General features: G+C 39.8%; 1 protein-coding gene across 2 annotated transcripts in view; it reads right to left on the bottom strand.

Moving 5' to 3' along the window:
• KAT7 (lysine acetyltransferase 7) overlaps window positions 1-15,079 on the bottom strand; it is a 31,660-nt gene that overhangs the window by 4,621 nt on the left and 11,960 nt on the right. Inside the window, exons 5-12 of one of the 2 annotated variants that reach the window (XM_082678721.1) lie at window positions 14,537-14,619; window positions 11,263-11,352; window positions 9,745-9,843; window positions 6,983-7,093; window positions 5,185-5,376; window positions 2,672-2,761; window positions 2,300-2,440; window positions 1,109-1,202 (exon numbers count right to left, since the gene is read on the bottom strand). In XM_082678721.1, the coding sequence (XP_082534847.1) occupies window positions 1,109-1,202; window positions 2,300-2,440; window positions 2,672-2,761; window positions 5,185-5,376; window positions 6,983-7,093; window positions 9,745-9,843; window positions 11,263-11,352; window positions 14,537-14,619 (900 nt within the window). The remainder of the gene's footprint in view (window positions 1-1,108; window positions 1,203-2,299; window positions 2,441-2,671; window positions 2,762-5,184; window positions 5,377-6,982; window positions 7,094-9,744; window positions 9,844-11,262; window positions 11,353-14,536; window positions 14,620-15,079) is intronic. The other variant, XM_082678722.1, reaches the window with a different exon arrangement.

The raw sequence follows: 15,079 nt of genomic DNA, 5'->3' as shown, positions 1-15,079 counted from the left end.
GTTTAAAAACACCTATTTAATACATATCATTGATTCATTAACAGTGAACTAACAGCCAACAGCACAATAATGTATGCCTGAATAAAACCTATCTATAAAACGCACTTTCTCTGTAAGGCACATCACAGCCTTCCTAGACAGTACTTCAGCACTACGCTTAGGGACCATTTAAAACCAGTCCAGTAGTTGGGACTCCACGCTTTCACTGCCAAGGGCCCAGGTTCAATCCCTTGTCGGGGAACTAACATCCCACAAGCTGTGTGGCGCGGCCAAAAAAAAAAAAAAAGAAAAGAAAATCAATAACAAAAAGCACAAAAATATGGGGACTTCCCTGGTGGTCCAGTGGTTAAGACTCCACGCTCCCAATGCAGGGGGCCCAGGTTTGATTCCTGGTCAGGGAACTAGATCCCGCATGCATGCCACAACTAAAGGTCCCGCACGCCACAACGAAGATCTCGCACGAGGCAATGAAGATCCTGCACAACTAAGACCTGGCGCAGCCACATAAATAAAGATTTTTAAAAAGGCACAAAAATATGAATGACATGGCACTAATAGACCATGAAAAGGACACTGGCTTAAACACAGAGAGCCGAAACAAGGCACCTTGTTTAACTTCATCTGGGAATGCATGGTGACTTTTTTTTTTTTGCTGCCACGGGCATGTTGGTTGATTTGGGGCTTATTAATAAATTTTAATGAGTAGGCAAATTCCCAAATACAGAATCCATGATTAATAAGACGACTGCCTCTAGACAAAAGCTTACAAAACTAAAATTCCTAACACCCAAGAACAAATTTGAAGCCTTATGCATGTATGTGCTGTCGGTAAGTCTCAAACTGGGGTAATCCTAAAGAGCTTACTTTACTATCCTCTATATCTCCCACCATTAGGTACCAACTCAGGGTCCTGTATTCATTTGAGTGTTCAATGTGTATCAGGCCAACTGACAATGTTCAGGTTTCTTCCACTTACTCATTCACTTAATACCAGTGTAATTCCACTACATGCCAGGAACTGTATAGACAGATCACAGGACAAAAGGACAAACAACAATATTCACATGGTCCCTGCTTGTGGAACTTATGACTTTCCTGTTTCACTTACTGAAATCAATGAGCATCTTGCCATAGCCCTGTCTCATGTACTGAGGCATGGTAAGGATACAGGATACATTGTAGTTGAGGAATGAATTCTTTTCCTAAAATCAAGAGCAAACAGATGAGTGGGTCATGAGAATTTGGAACCAAAGGTATCAGCAGTCCCACAGATACAAAACAAGGTTGCTTGAAAAATATATGCTAACTAGTCCTGAGAAGTGGCTGTCAGGCTCACAGCTGGTACATCCACACCCTTTATTATGATCCCAGGGTTTCCCTAGCTCTAAGATTTCCAGTCTCATCTTAAGGGGGCTGACTCTGGGTTCCTTACAGGCACAGAGCAAGGCAAGAAGGTTTAGAACGCTGAGTCAGTCTAGAGCAGCCCTCTTTAAAAGTAGTATTTCAAAAGAGTGTTGCCTACTGGAGAAGGGAGGGAATCCAAACAGTAAGTCCCCATTCTGGAAGGGGGTCAAACACAATTAAATCACATACTGCATGATTCCATTTATGTGAAATGTCCAGAACAGGCAAACTGATAGAGACAGTGGGGCTGGGAGGGAATGAGTGGAAATGAGGAGTGACTACTTATGGGTATGGGGTTTCTTACTGGGGTAACAAAAACTGATTGTGGTGACTGCCAGGTGGTTGCACAACTCTGTGAACATGCTAAAAACCACTACACCATACACTTTAAATGAGTGAATTGTATGGTAGGGGAATTATATTTCAATAAAGTTGTTATATTAAAAAGTCATAAGCAAAATCTGGCCTTGAGTCTTTAAAGGCACAGTGGCGTTATCAACTGAAGGAGCCCAGCTAGAAAACCAGGCAAAAGGAACATATTCCTGGTTTTAAGCTAATACCACAGAGAAGAGCAAAGCCAGGAGAGCTGGTTGGCTTGACTACAAGATGTGGGCTTGTGGGTTAGTAGGCAGGGCCCTGGCCATTAATTAATGGGCAGCTTCAATCCACAAGTCCAGAAATGAATAAATCAGAAGCTTTTAATAAAGAATTGCACATTTTCATTAAATAATCTTTGATACGTGGATTTCTACCCCACCCCCGCCACCCTTTAAGAAAAGGGCTGTCATCATTGCCCAGGGAGCTGCCTCTTTCCATCAGTGATCTGCGTCACCATATGCCAACATCAATCACCCTGCTCTGGTCATCAGCTTCTTAATCTCCAGATCCTGCTGACCTTGGAAAAATATCCAATCAGATGACAACCAGTGTTGTCTGCTTCTGTCATAACATAGAACAGGAAGGGTTCCACATCATAATATAATGTCTTGTGGTCCAGAAAAAGCTTGGCCAACAGGCACAGGTTTTGGCAGTAGATCTGGAAGTAGAGAAACAACGTTTATGTGTGGGCCAGTGATTCTTATACTTATCAGATAAAGGCCTAAAATTTAAAGATCATACCATTATTGTTAATGAAGCAGAAATTGTGTATTTTGGCCAACAGAAGAGTTCTATCTTCTTTACAAGGTGAGATGGAGATAAAACAAATTTCTGAAACCTGTGAATGTACAACACTTTCACCCCTTTTTCTGATGTCAGCACTTTTTACCTTGTTTTTCTTGCCATCCACTTCAAACACAGAGATTGAACCTTTGCGATATATCTCATCTCCGGGTGGGTGTTTCCACACACACTTAGCCTGCAAGAGAATGGAATTCACATCAGAGAAACAAACCTTCCCAGTAAGAATGCTGCTCAAAAGGGAAAAGGAATCACAGGTCAAATTTAGTTAGCTGAGATGGACAGGTGGACAAACCTGAGAACATACAGCAAAACAGATTTTCTTTTTAGTGAAACGAATAAAGGTTTCTAAAGCCACTGCAATACATTTATGGTATTTTTATAGCAGTTTGGAACAGGTTTTCTGGATTATATTCTGGCACTGTTCCAACCCAGGAGATTAAAATCATCTACCACGTAAAAGCAAGATAAATTTAAAAAAATACCCCAGCTTATTATAAAATGCCTTGTGCCAACAGGAAATTCTTAAGCAGCTTATTTCCAGCAGCTGAGAGTTGCTATGTAAAGGTACTCTCACCTTTACCAGAAACTTCTCATTACCACCTAAACCATTATGGTCTTTTTTTCAGATTAGAAAACAGACCCAGTGATAAAAAACCATGCCCCCCTCTCCAAGTGTTCCGTTTGTTATACTGTAATGAAATAGGAGCATGTCCTTCTGTGGCTTAAAAAAAAAAAAAAAAAGACAAGGAAGCCTGGTTGAGCAGCAGGAAGCAGGGGGAGCGGAGGAGGGAGGAAGACAGGACAACGGACACTGACTTGGCCACAAGGGGGCACAAGGTACTACTTTCCTCACCCTCAATTGCTAATAGATTTAATGCAGCCGGGAAGCCACCGCTGTAAATGGGTGAATTTTTAAAAGGTTTTATGTAAAATACTTTTAAAAATATCATTTAAAAGGCATATGTATATGGAATATTTTTTTATTAAATTTTATTGTGACTCTTTCGGTCAACTCAAGAATCATGCCCCAACTTGTCACATGTAAGGCCACATATGCAGTAACTGGTCTTGTTTCAAGAAAGCTCCACCTGTAGTTTGTTCCTATCTCCACCTCTCTATTCATGTTGGCTTTTCCCAACAATAAGCAAATGAACACCAATTATCTTCAGAAACAGAAGCCAAACTGTTGGCCAAATGGCCAAAGAAAGCCCATTTCTGTGATTGTGCCTAAAGCAATAGGGATCTTCAGACGTGTGAACTAAAATAGGTTTTTATTTCATGAAATTCACTTTTTGTAACTCATATAATACAGTAGAGAACCTCAAATATTCAGAATGTTTACTTGATCCTCAGATTTATCTAGGCCCTCTGTTTGCTCCCCCTACTACTATTTCTTGCCTTTTAGCTACTTCATTGGTTAGTGCCACTAAATAAACAGAAACAAAAAGAAAAAGGGCACAAATAGTAAGCAGTTCATATCAGTAAAAATACCAGTCTTTCACATAGCAAACCCTAAATGAGGTTATCTCCATGGTCTTCAATCATGGAGTCCAGTCCTCACTCATCACCCACCTGCCCTCCCTCCCCGTCCCCCCTCCCCACATCCTTCCCCACCCAGTCTAGTGGGAGCCTAGTGGGCTGGAGTCTAGAGGGCTTAATCAGCAGTGGCAGTTCTGGGCCACTACGTACTCCAGAGTTGGGAACACCAAAAAGCAGTTATCACCAAACTGGGGAGGAGAGTCTTATGACAGAAATCACAGGAAGTCTGGGTTATAGATTCTCAGCATGTGGAAATCCTGGGAAATAAAGACGGAAGGGGAAGGGAAAAGAGACACCCTAAAAGGCCTTAGAGCCACAATTACGTTGTGACTATGGAAATAAGAAAAAAGATAGGTTTCCCCACCTGACAGACTAATCTCCACCCCTGACCCTTCCCCATCCCTGCTCCATGGCAGAAATTCCCTTTAAGACAAGCCTTTTCATTCCATAACTAAGGAAAGAAAAATGGCTTAAAACTGCAAAATACCTAGTGAGCACATTTGTCAACAATAAAATCAGATTCAAGTGTTTATTCCTATTTTCACAGGAATAAGACCGTTCAGAAACCAGAAAACACTAAGCAACTCAAGGGAGGGGCTGACCTAAGGACCCATTCTGTTAATTTCATAATTTGTCTTTCTTAAGCAAGTGTTCATTTAACACACATTTATGGGGCATTAACTGCCCATGCTAGCTGCTGGGGATACAAAAGGTGAGTCACGTCCCATTTCTGTCTAATGAAGGTCTATCTAATGAAGTCCATTTATTTTCATCTAGTTGAGACAGAAAAACTGTGGGCAGAGGTAATTCACATCCCAAGGGAGAAACAGACAAGAGCAGGCAGCAAGAAAAAAGACAGGGAGATGAGTATGACAGGATGTGGTTAAGGGCCACCCAGGCTTGCCACAGGCTGTATATCCCGACTCTGAAATGTGGCTTTCAATTTCCTGTGCCTTCGTCCCATTTCTGTGGACCACTTAGAGGTGCTTAGATAGAGGTCTAAATCTAGAGATCCCACAGCTTATCACCACCATGGTCATGGACCCCCAAACAACTTACCATGTGTCGGCGGAGTATTGTTTGGCTCTTCATGTATTTTAAACAGAATTCACACATGTAAAGACGTCCCAGTCGTGCATATTCCTCAGGATAGGGAGAATGGTACCACGTATCAAGCTCATAGCGACCAAAAGCAATTGTTTTAATCATGTTGCTCCCCTCTGTGATTTGGCCTTGCAGCCTTAACTTCTCCTGTTGTAGACAAGAAATTAAGTCAAAGGAGGATTAGAATTGATCATTTCTGTTGTTGTTAAGCTGTGTGCACGCCACCATGCTAGGCTATGAGAAAAAAAAAATCAGATTTGGCTTCTATCTCACGAGAAACTTGCATTGAAGAGAACTACAGGAGCATAGATAACCAGAACTAGGAAGCTTACAGAAAATGTAACTATCTGCACAGCCCAGAGCACAGACCTCAATAGGGGCTTTTCTCTGCTCCCTGCCACACTCTGGGTCTCATCTCCTGAACAAGTCCTTGGTAAAATTTTATTTTTACCAGCCAGAACCAAACTGAATGATAAAAGGCAAATCTATCACAAATACTCCCTGCACCTTTACGAAGCATTCTAAAACTAAACAAAAGATTCTCTAGAATGTGCTTTACATATCTGCAGCTTTTATAAAGCTGCGAGGATCTTCATGGCATACAGCCATGGCAGCCATCCTCTCAGCTTAGGTCCTTTAAAAAATATTTTTGAAAGAGGGATGATGCTTTAATTCTGGAACCTAAAGCTAGAAAGTAGAAGATATTTTTGGATGCCTGTGCCCACTCAGCGGCTATGAGTTGGCTACAGAAATAATTTTGAATAACCAGGTAAAGAGTTGTGAAAAGCTGACCTAGGAAATGCTCTGTTCCAGGGTAGGAGAGAGGAAACCAACAGCAGCAACCCAGCCTAGCCAAGGGCAGCTATCAAACCCTGCCTCCCACAAAACTTTCAACAAGTCTATTCGAGAATTTTTAAATAAAGTATTCAATATAATTTTTTTAAAGAGGAAGATGAAATTCACTTTACAAGCTAAATTTCCTTGAAGACATTCAATTCATTAAATCCGAGGTAAACTCAAGCACAATTCTTGTTTTTGGCAGCACCGTGCATCATGCGGGATCTTAGTTCCCAGACCAGGGATCAAACCCATGCCCCCTCCAGTGGAAGCACAGAGTCTTAACCACTGGACCACCAGGCAAGATCCCTCATTCACAATTTTCTTAAAGCAAAACTGTTGAAAATTCTGCCTAGGGAATCAAAACTAAATGGTAACTATAAATAAAAATCAGAAGAGGAAAATCTTAATACATGAAACTAGGCTGTGTCAAAGAATAATTTTCAAATATCTGACAACAACTGTGTCCATTATTCCTCTTCACCGTTCTCTTTATTCTTTTATAGCTGTAATGAAGGGCTGAGGCAACCCTGCAAAGAGGAGTTCCTGTTTAGGTTAAGAGGACAACAGAGAGGGGTTATCTCCCAGTCTAGAGGTTCTTGGAATTGCAAATGACCCACCTGACACAAAGGGATACCTGTTGTTTTACCCAGCTAACCACCACCACAAAACAGGTCCTTCCAGGAGTTGAGGTGGGGAGGAAAAACTTTAAGGGACGAGGGAAGGGAGGAGGGGTAATTAATTTTAAATATGAATGGGAAGGAAGAAAGTCTCAAATAAGGATGGCTGGGGGAAGGGGAAAGAGTCAACCAGCAAGGTATATTTAATCCCCATCAAATTGACTGCTAATCATTTTTCTTGGCAGTTCCAAGTGCCCCTCACAAGTGGTCCTCAGCTTGGAGGTTTTACTACTCACCAGATCCTCTGAAGCCCGGGCTTGTGCTCTTCGGAAAAGGTCCAAGTCATACTCGCTAGTCAGGTTTTCCAAAAGAGGTTCCCGAGTGTTCCCATAGGTCTGCCTGTGTTCCTAGGAAAATAACCAGAGCATGATACTCTCTGCTTCTAAGAACTTAATCTATTGTATTTCAATGGATGCCAACCAGAGGGCCAAGAACAACCATAAGCTATTTATTTAGTGCCTACTATTTGCTAGGCATTATACTAGGCACTAGGGATTGAGTACAAAATAAACTATTTATCAGACAGATTAATTCCAGAAGACACCCACTACCCACCCTAGTAAACCTGGAAAGGAAATGCTCTTATAATCTCTCCAAAAGTGAGTTTCATTCTTTGGAACTCTATGCTTCCATTTCTTTCTCTGAAAATGTGCGTGACAATACAAAGAAATAAAATACAACAAACCCAAAGGCACTACCAATTCCTAGAATCCTAAAATCTGGAAGGAACCTTGGTGGATACTCCCCATTTAAAAACAAAACCAAATAAAAACTAGAATCTCTAAGCTTTCGAGTCTAAGATTTTAGACTGAATAAAATCTGCAGGTAGGAAGGGGCAGTTGGACTAAGCAGTCTTTTGTAAACTCTTTCACTTGAACTGCTGCAGCACCCACCACTACACGATCCACCAAAGGTACCGTAATGCTCCTACTCTAGAACTCCAGCCCAAGTGCACTGGAAAAAAGGCTAGCCTGAGAAATGTGTTATTCAATATTAAGCAAGAACAAGGGACAGAACAGACATAGAAAATTAGAATCATAGAAATAATCCAGTTTTAAATAAGTAACAAATCTTACCATGGCAGTCACTACACAAATATCCTTTCACAAGAAAGAAATTCCACAGGGGAAACTTCGCTTTTAACCTTTGATTCTAGCCCTTCCCACTCCGTCCTAGACTCCACCTCCTACCCAGAGAACAGAAGATAATGGTTGTTAAGAGGAGCAGATGGCTCATCCCAGGAAGAACTCAGTAGATTTCGCTCATATATTATCATATGAAGAAACCACTCACCAGCATCTATTAAAATTTCTTCCGCTTAATCTGAAATTAAAATTTCTTCCGCTTAATCTGGGCCCATCTGATGGATATCTTTTTTAATTTGGGCTGTTATCTAATACTTGGGTTTTAAGTATAAGTTATTTCTTCTAGTTTCATGAATTTTTTTAAAAAACCTTTAAAAAATCCTATCCAGCATTTTTACCAGGAAGGTTCAGTCCAAATAACCTAGCCCAAACTAGTGGAAAGCAAATGTAAGGTAAATTTCAGGAGGTTTTACTTCAGACACTCTCCCTACCTGTATGATTCTGGGAAAATTACCTCTCTAAATCTCAGTTTCCCATCTATAAAACAGGTGAAATACCATCCATCTTTGTAACAAAGATTATGGGAGCAACATAACCACAGTGACTACCTAGCACATAAGCACTCAGTAAATGGTATTATCGTATTATTACACCTCTACCCAACTTGTAGATAAAAACACTGAACAAGACAGAGGGGAAGCATACAACTTCCCCCCCACAGCCCATTTCTAGAGCCTTCCCTCTCTCTACAAACCCAGCACAGTCTGGAGCAGGTGTTTAGCTACAAACTCACCCCACAGCCTCCACACATCTCAAATTGGACCATCTCCATTTACTCGTAAGGGTATCATTTTTAAGACAGTGATGACTACCACACTGTCTTAAAAATGATACCCTTATGAGTAAATGGAGATGGTAGTAAATGGTAGTAAATTTGCTACAAAAGCAAATACATAGTTGGGCATATTTCTGTCTTAATGAAGCCATGCTAAGTATTCACAAACCATACTTTTAATAATCTATTCTAATGACTAAGTAAACAAAGAGTCCAACTCCATGAAAAAATAAAAATACACATCAGAAGAAGATGCCAAAACATTAACAGTGGTTTATATCTGGGAGGGTGATTTTTTTATAATTTTTCTTTTCTATAGTTGGTATTTTCAAAGTAAACGCTATGAAGATATTTATAATAAATCTTTACTTAAAAATTAATATTTTGTGCAAAAAAATTTTGGAAGAATTTTTAATAAAACGGGGAAATCAGCTTAAGATAGGTAAATGAAAACACAGAATTAAAAGCTGTACTTATAATAATATCCAAACTATGTAAATAAGGCATTGTAAAAAGCTAGAAAGTTTTATCTCAAAATGCTAGCTTATTTTTAGGTAGTAGGATTAAGTGTTTATTTCTGAATACTTTCCTTAATTTTTCTATATTTTTTATTACAAACGTGCACTACTTTTAAAACTAGAAAAATAAATTAAAACACTACAAAAAGACCTATTATACAATGTATCACTCAATTAATACCTTTTATCATGTAGGTATTTTATTCTTCCATTACAGGAAATGCACTACTGCTTAGCTTGAATACTCTTCCTTACACAGACATCTCCAACATCATGGTATTTGTTCGAGCGGGTAAATTTAACCCTTTAAACCTAAAGTGAGGATTACAAACTAAAGGATTCAATTTTTTTTCATCTAAATTCTAACAGTATTTTGTTTTTCGAGGACTCCCAGTTCCATTCTTATTGGGGAATTATATATAGTGAACTCTAACTGCCAGAGTCCTGTTACTTACAGAGCATACCAAATGGCAAATGTGAAAAGTAGAATCTTAGTAACCAAAAGGAATCAAATGTGATAGCAAGAGTTCATGGTAATTAAATATTTAACTTTTTCTCACCATATATTTCTCTTTCTGTTCTTTGCTCAGCCCAGAATTTCTTTTCTTCCTGAGTTCAGCAACCTTTTCCTTATATCGCAACTGCCTCTCTGTTGGTGTCTAAAAAGAAGGAGAAAATTGAGAAGTTAGCTAGAAAACTCATTATGTAATTAAGTTTCTAAATGAAAGTAACATACACCAAAGAAGGGGTGGGGGGGCGGGGGTGGGACGCCAGATGCATTACGGGCACCCTGTGAATAATGCGGTAATTTTAAAACTCTAAATGGGGTTCCCTCATCACCTAGAACACTACCCTGTCACTTAATACGAGCTCAGGAAATGTATAATACTTTAATATTGATCCAAACAGAATATAAACTAAGGATGGAAGCAACGGGAATAAAAGATCATTTCAATTCAATAGGCATTTACTGAATGCTTACAGTTTTCCAAGTACTGATACGAAAATGAATAAAAATTTAAAAACTGATTTAGAACCCAAGATAGACAATGAAGACAAGTGTAGAGTGCTTTTACCTGCCAAGCACTGGGAACAGGTACTTTACATGCATAATTTAGCTGACTACACTGCCAGGTAGGTATTATTCAAGGAAATAAAGTTTAGGGAGGTTAGCTGACCTGCCCAAGACCACACAGCTAGAGTAACAGAATCGCCGTATTCAAATCCAGACCTGTTTGGCTCCAAAGTCAAACTTCTCCCTCATCACCGTGCCTCCTCTGCTATCCACTTATAATCTAACCACAGAAACAGACATCCATATGATGAGCTATGTGTATATAATATGTGCCAAAGGCTAAACTTACAATCTGAGAACATTGCAAATAGGAATACATGAGGAAGAAATTCATTATGGTAGAAGATTTGGGAAGAATTCCTACAACAGCTAAGAGTTGCACAAGGCCTTGAAGGAGAAACACAATCTATTCTTGGTATAAGTATAGAGTTCTAGGGAGAAAAACAGCAAGAGAAAGACCAAAGGCATTCAGGGGGAACAAGGAATTAAATGTAATCAATGGGCATGAATGTTCAGAGAGGCAGAAAGATTAGAGCGAAGCACCATCTTGGAATCCAACAGAAAAGAGAAGCAGAAGAAAACTGACATAAACAACAAGCGTCAAATGCTAAGGAAGTTACTGGTGACATTGGAAACATACCACCAGAGCAGAGGGGCCTGAAAGTAAATTATAATGGGTTAGAAAATGGATGCAAATAAGGAAATAGAGCAGCAAGTATAATCTTTCAAATAATCAAGATCACCTATTATTACTAATATTATTATTACCATTATTATTATTATTCTAGGTAGCACGATCCCTTCTTTTATGAGGGAGAAGTTTTTTTCTTGAAAATTCACTATTTGGAAAAAGTACGATTCTAAGTTTATGACCAAAGACCAGTTAGCCAGACACAGCATAGAAAACGAGGCATGGATATACCTAAAGACCATGACAGGGCAGAGGAGATCCAAGACTTGGCTCTCCAACTGTAAATGGCCAGAGCTTTAACAAGGCCCGTACCTGGTGCCTGGTTGCATGCCTGTTGTTGTCATCTTGCCTGTGGGACAGCATCCTTTCTTCTATCTGCTTATCCCGGCTCTGTGCTCTCACCTGCAACCATCAACAACGTCAATCAATCCACCTGCCTCTAAGACTATGTTTACTTAAAGTGCAAGAATACAACAGTAATCCCTTGAAGTTACACTGTGCTTTTACCTTCAAAGGGTCTTCACATTTAGTCTCACAATCTCTATAAGAAATAGATAAGGCAAGCTTCACACTCTGTTTTCTCAGCCATTATCCGAGAATCAGAGAAGTGAAATAATTACAGCCAGGTGGTGGTGAAGCTAAGATTTTAAGTAAGTCTGATGACTCTGAGCCTCTGTACTCGTTCCATTGTGCAACAGTATGTGTGAGGAAGTGCAAGAACAGAGTAAAGAAGTACAAAGAAAAGGTTAGATACTTGGGATCAAGTCTATAGAGAAATTTAACTCTGTAGTTATGACCTTAGACAAATCACATTGGCTCTCCAAGTCTCAAATTCATCTTCTGGGCAGTGAGGACTCATATCCAACTCCCTATTCTACAACAACACTAAAACTCAGCATGGTCAAAACAGAGTGACTGACACTCTCCCACAAATCTGCTCCACCCCAAATCTTCCCTGTAGCAATAAATAGCAACACTTTCTAAACAACTGATCAGGTCAAAAACTTGAACGTCATGCTTGATTGTTCTCTTTCTCTCTCACCTCACAATGAATTCATCAGCAACTCTATCAGGCTGCCCCCCTCCAAAACATATCCTGAGTCCAACCAATTCTGACCATCTCCACTGACAATGACACTAAACCAAGCCACCATCTACTGCCTAAGCCTCAGACACAGCCTATCTACCCTGTGTCAACTCTTGCCCCCTCCAGTCCACTCTCCACATACCAGCAAGCTGTGATTTTTAAACAGTGTTTACGATATTACACCACGCCTCTGTTAAAGCCCTTCGAATGCCTCCCACGGCCGTCAGAACACAGGCATACTCCTTTTGCCAAGGCCTACAGGTCCTTCATGATATGGATCCTGCTTCTTCACTTCCCATCACGTTCCAGCCACACTGGCCTACTTTCCACCCTTCAAATGCAACCGTTTATCCCTGTCTCACGGCCTTTGTGTTTGCCCATACTTCTCCTCAGGACCTAGACACAACTAACTGCCTCTTTGCCGTCACCCATGGCTCAGATAAAATGTCTTTCTCCACAGCCCAAGCAAAAGCACTGCCAAACCCTGTCACTCCCAAAACAGTCACTCTGTTTAACCTTTTCATTTCTCACAGCATTACCACTACACGAAATTCTTAATTGCTTACTAATTTTATATGTTGATTTTGCCTTCCCCCATGAAAATGTAAACTCATTGAATTCAGTCTTTTGACTGAATATAAAATGGTAATATCACTGATTGCAATCATTTACTGGAAAACTCAGAGTAATTCTGTACATGCAAGTACTTTAAAAACTCTGGGTTTTTAGTAAATGTGAGGAATTAGCCTCATCTTTCCATTTGGGATTCTAAATGTAATAAAAATATGTATCTTTCAGAAATTCTCCTGATCCACACAAGCACATGGTCCAGTAGTAAAGATGGGTTATGCTGAGCCTGATTCCCCTTGTGAAAAAGAGCACAAAAGAGGAAAGTACAGGAAATGCGTTCCTTTTTTCAGAATTTTCTTCCCCACACTGAAAATTTTCTTTTTCTTTTCTTTTTTTTTTTTTTTGCGCGGTACACGGGCCTCTCACTATTGTGGCCTCTCCCGTTGCAGAGCACAGGCTCCGGACGCGCAGGCTCAGCGGCCATGGCTCATGGGCCCAGCCGCTCCGCAGCACGTGGGATCCTCCCGGACTGGAGCACGAACCCGTGTCCCCTGCATCGGCAGGCGGACTCTCAACCACGGCGCCACCAGGGAAGCCCTCTTTTTCTTTTTTAAAAATAAATTGCTTAAGGCAACATGTTCATACTGCTATTAGCCAACAATTTAAAAAGTTATACCTTAAGAAGACTTTTATGTAAAACCATCCATAGTATCAGATCGTTATATTTAAAGACAAGTGGTAACAGACAACTCTCAAAAACCAGAGTTCACAGTTATTTTCAGAGAAAGAAGCACCTAATGACTTGTCAGCTTCTGATGCAGATGTTGGAAGAGCTGTTCCTGTTTTGATCTGGTCTCACACTAATGGGAAGATAATGGGAAGACCTACCACTTCTACAGAGAACAGAAGAAACTGCCTGGCTTGTATTAGAGATCTGGGATGAAGGAAGATAAGAGTAAGTATCCACAACCTCAAAATCCACGTAAGCACTGAAAGTATACTACTTTGCTGAAAGACTAAACAACACAGAACGAAACTTTCCCTCCTGTGGTCTACTTGTAAATAAGAGAACATATTTCTGAATCAGGGAGAATTAATGTTAGCTGGGGAATCTCATTTTTCTCAGGAGGAAACTGGCCCAAACAGGAATAAACCTGTTATCCTGGCCTTCTTAGCAAAATAACAACTATAAAAATGACAATTAATACTTTGGTCTAACCAGCTTGGGTAACCTGTCCAAATACTACCTGAGCAATGCATTTAATTAGTAACATTTTCAACTCCTGCTTGCCCATAATTAGTTTCTTGGTTCCTCCTTGGTAGCAACAACCCATGGAGAAACATACAAAATAGGATCTTAGGCTCTACTCCTAAATCCATTATTCCAAACCCCAAAGGTTATTTAGAACTATATTTTTCAAGAATGTAAGACAAGAATTAGCCAAGAGTAGGTGTGATTGAGAGTAACAAAAAGAAAAGTATTTCACAGAAACAGACAAAGAAAGAGGAAAAGAATTTTGAAAAACTTTTAAAAAGCAAAATGTCCTCATAGATTTATAAGAAGAGAAACTAATGCATAAATATTGAGATCACATATTTATGCAAATTATTCCTTAGTGGAAAAGGTCCCTAGCAATCTTTGAACATAATTTTCAACAGAAAATATCAAAGCACTTGGAGGATGATGTTCCAAATAGTCCATAGATAATCTCATTGTTAATTTCTCTCAAAACACTCACTACGTAGAATAATTCATTTGTCTGTTTTTTTTTCTTAACACAGTTGTTTTTTATAATGTTTCCTCCTCTAGAATGTAAGAACATGGACCTTGCCCATTTTGTTCACACTGTATCCCCATTGTTTAGCAAAGTACCTGGCAAATGGTAAGCACTCAATAAGTATATGTTGAATAAATGACAATACAGTTACCTTGCATTCATCAGCTGAGAGATTATGATAGAGAGGGCATCCTGATATAGAGAAATGTCTCTCGTGTTTTCCTGTAAGGTGTCCTGTTAAAGGAGGAAAAAACTTAATCTCAAGATGAAAGATTTAAGCTTGTAAAGTCATATTTTTCTCTACCTTTTTTTACAGTATCATTTTATCACATACATGTCTGATTACAGATTAAATCCATCAAAGGTAAGTGCTGTTAGGGTCATAACTTGCACCCACAATAATTTTTTTTCTTCCACAGGTTGGATCTAGCAATCTTTGAACACACTTGCATATATTCAGTATAAATTATAGTTCCTTCTTTTCTGATAATTCTTTCTCAAATTCCAAAATGTCATTACGCCCATAAACTTATTTAAAAGGCACAAAGTTGGGCTTCCCTGGTGGCACAGTGGTTAAGAATCCGCCTGCCAATGCAGAGGACGCGGGTTCGAGCCCTGGTCCGGGAAGATCCCACATGCCGCAGAGCAACTGAGCCCATGTGCCACAACTACTGAGTGTGTGCTCTACAGCCCG

The sequence above is a fragment of the Grampus griseus genome (assembly GCF_964374135.1).
Source record: "Grampus griseus genome assembly, chromosome: 20".
Lineage (NCBI taxonomy): Eukaryota > Metazoa > Chordata > Mammalia > Artiodactyla > Delphinidae > Grampus > Grampus griseus.
Note: the sequence above shows the minus strand (reverse complement) of the source record. Positions and strands in the feature narration are given on the sequence as shown.